Source organism: Protobothrops mucrosquamatus, unplaced genomic scaffold (genome assembly GCF_001527695.2).
Source record: "Protobothrops mucrosquamatus isolate PMUCROS unplaced genomic scaffold, P.Mucros_1.0 scaffold25836, whole genome shotgun sequence".
In the NCBI taxonomy this organism is placed as follows: domain Eukaryota; kingdom Metazoa; phylum Chordata; class Lepidosauria; order Squamata; family Viperidae; genus Protobothrops; species Protobothrops mucrosquamatus.
Window position 1 is genome coordinate 1 of NW_015411584.1, and position 1,920 is coordinate 1,920.

Genomic DNA, 1,920 nt, shown 5'->3' on the forward strand with positions numbered 1-1,920 from the left:
GGAAAAATTGTCTCCCACGAAGCTGGTCCCTGGTGCCCAAAAGGTTGGGGGGACCGCTGCCTCAGACCATCCCACCTGAACCCGGTATTGGCCAGTTCTTTCCAGAAGTGGGTCTTTTAAGTCACCTTGGAGAAAAAGCTGACTGTCCTGGTGTGATCCAGCCGTGGGGATAATACGAGGAGGAGATCGTTGATCAGCAAGGGTTTGTAATCCAAATAAAATTGCAGGGCTCGGTAATACAACTCGACGTTGGCGACCTGGAGGGTACGAATGGGTCAAGAAAACGGTTAGCCTCTTAAAACAGTACATTAAATTTAATTACCCAACATTGAAGACCTATTTCAAAGACTCAACCTGGAACAAACAGGAGGGATACCGTGTTTCCCTGCAAATAAGACCGGGTCTTGTGTTAATTTTTGCTCCAAAAGACGTATTAGGGCTTATTTTCTGGTTAGGACTTATATTCAGGGAAATACGGTACTCAATGCGTCCGTAAACCAATGGCCGTAAATGGAGGACCGGCGAAAGTAAGTAGTAGATCAGAAATGTCCTTGGGTCAGTCTTGAAGACCCCCCTGTAGCAACTTCAACTGGTCCAACTAAGAAATCAACCCACAGCACATCAACTTCTCCTGCTTGAGCAGGGGGCTGGACTAGAAGACCTCCAAGGTCCCTCCCAGCTGTATTCTATTCTATTCTATTCTATTCTATTCTATTCTATTCTACTCTACTCTGTTCTACTTCTATTCTATTCTATTCTATTCTGTTTTGCATTCTATTCTGTTCTGTTCTATTCTATTCTATTCTGTTCTGCATTCTATTCTATTCTATTCTACTCTACTCTGTTCTACTTCTATTCTATTCTATTCTACTCCTATTCTACTCTACTCTACTCTACTCTGTTCTACTTCTATTCTACTCTACTGTATTCCTATTCACTTTAAAGGCGTTCACCTTGGCAATGATGTCCTTGAACTGTCCTTCCTTCCAAGCATCCGTCGGATGGTTCATCATGGTGATTATTGCATTGTCATATTCTTCGTATTTATCATAGAGGAAGACAAGCTCTCCCCAGAGGTGGGCGTGTTCTGCAGCTCGGAGGACCTTGAAGACACGGGAGCGTTTGAAAGTCAACAGTGAAAAGGCAAGACAAGAGTCCAAAGCACGATAAAGTTACTGGTACCCAAACTATTTGACTTTTTGTGTATTTTACGAAGCTAGCTGGAAAGCGGAACAATATCAGTTATTTACTTGACTTCAGGGACATCAGATACCTTTGGGATGTTGACTCTGGACCAGAAGAGCTCCAGGTGTTCTCTCATCTTCTGGGGCTTGTATTTGGAATATAAAATAGCAAGCTCGGTGAACATCCCCATGTGGGCCCGTTCCAGACCCAGAGCTGCTTCCAAGAGGCCGATCAATTCCTCGAAGTAACCACGGCCCTGCAAGTTGAGACCACAAGCAGGTTAAAGCAGCTTAAGACCACCTTTGCAGCTGAACAAGATCAGCAGATAATCCCATGAACTTCCATTCCAGCGTATGAATATGTAAGAATCCAGACCATCCGAATGAACCAATCAACGAGAGAACCAGTCAGCTGCTCAGAATTTAAATTTAATATAGCTCCAAATGAACAACCCATCACAGACCACACTGGCACACCAGCCTTATATAAACTCAAGAGGAATAGGAGAAGAAAATCCTGCTGATAAGGTTATCTAGCCTTGACGTGATGACCCGTTGCCTGGAGGCCGTACGGGTCTGGATGGGGAGGAACAGACTCAGGCTCAACCCTTCCAAGACTGAGTGGCTGTGGCTGCCGGCGCCTCGGCATAGTCAGCTGACCCCATCGCTGACTATAGGGGGCGAAATTTTGGCCCCCTCAGAGAGGGCCCGCAACTTGGGAGTCCTCCTGGATCCA

At 45.5% G+C, this 1,920-nt stretch overlaps 1 protein-coding gene across 1 annotated transcript; it reads right to left on the reverse strand.

Annotated features, from left to right (window-relative positions):
• Nucleotides 1-125: 125 nt before the first annotated feature.
• On the reverse strand, nt 126-1,441 carry LOC107302089 (clathrin heavy chain 1-like; the record flags this gene model as incomplete). The annotated part of the gene is made up of 3 exons (XM_015831213.1): nt 126-257; nt 954-1,103; nt 1,274-1,441. Coding segments are annotated over 3 exons (450 nt in total), but the record flags the coding sequence as incomplete, so codon positions are not given.
• Nucleotides 1,442-1,920: the final 479 nt, after the last annotated feature.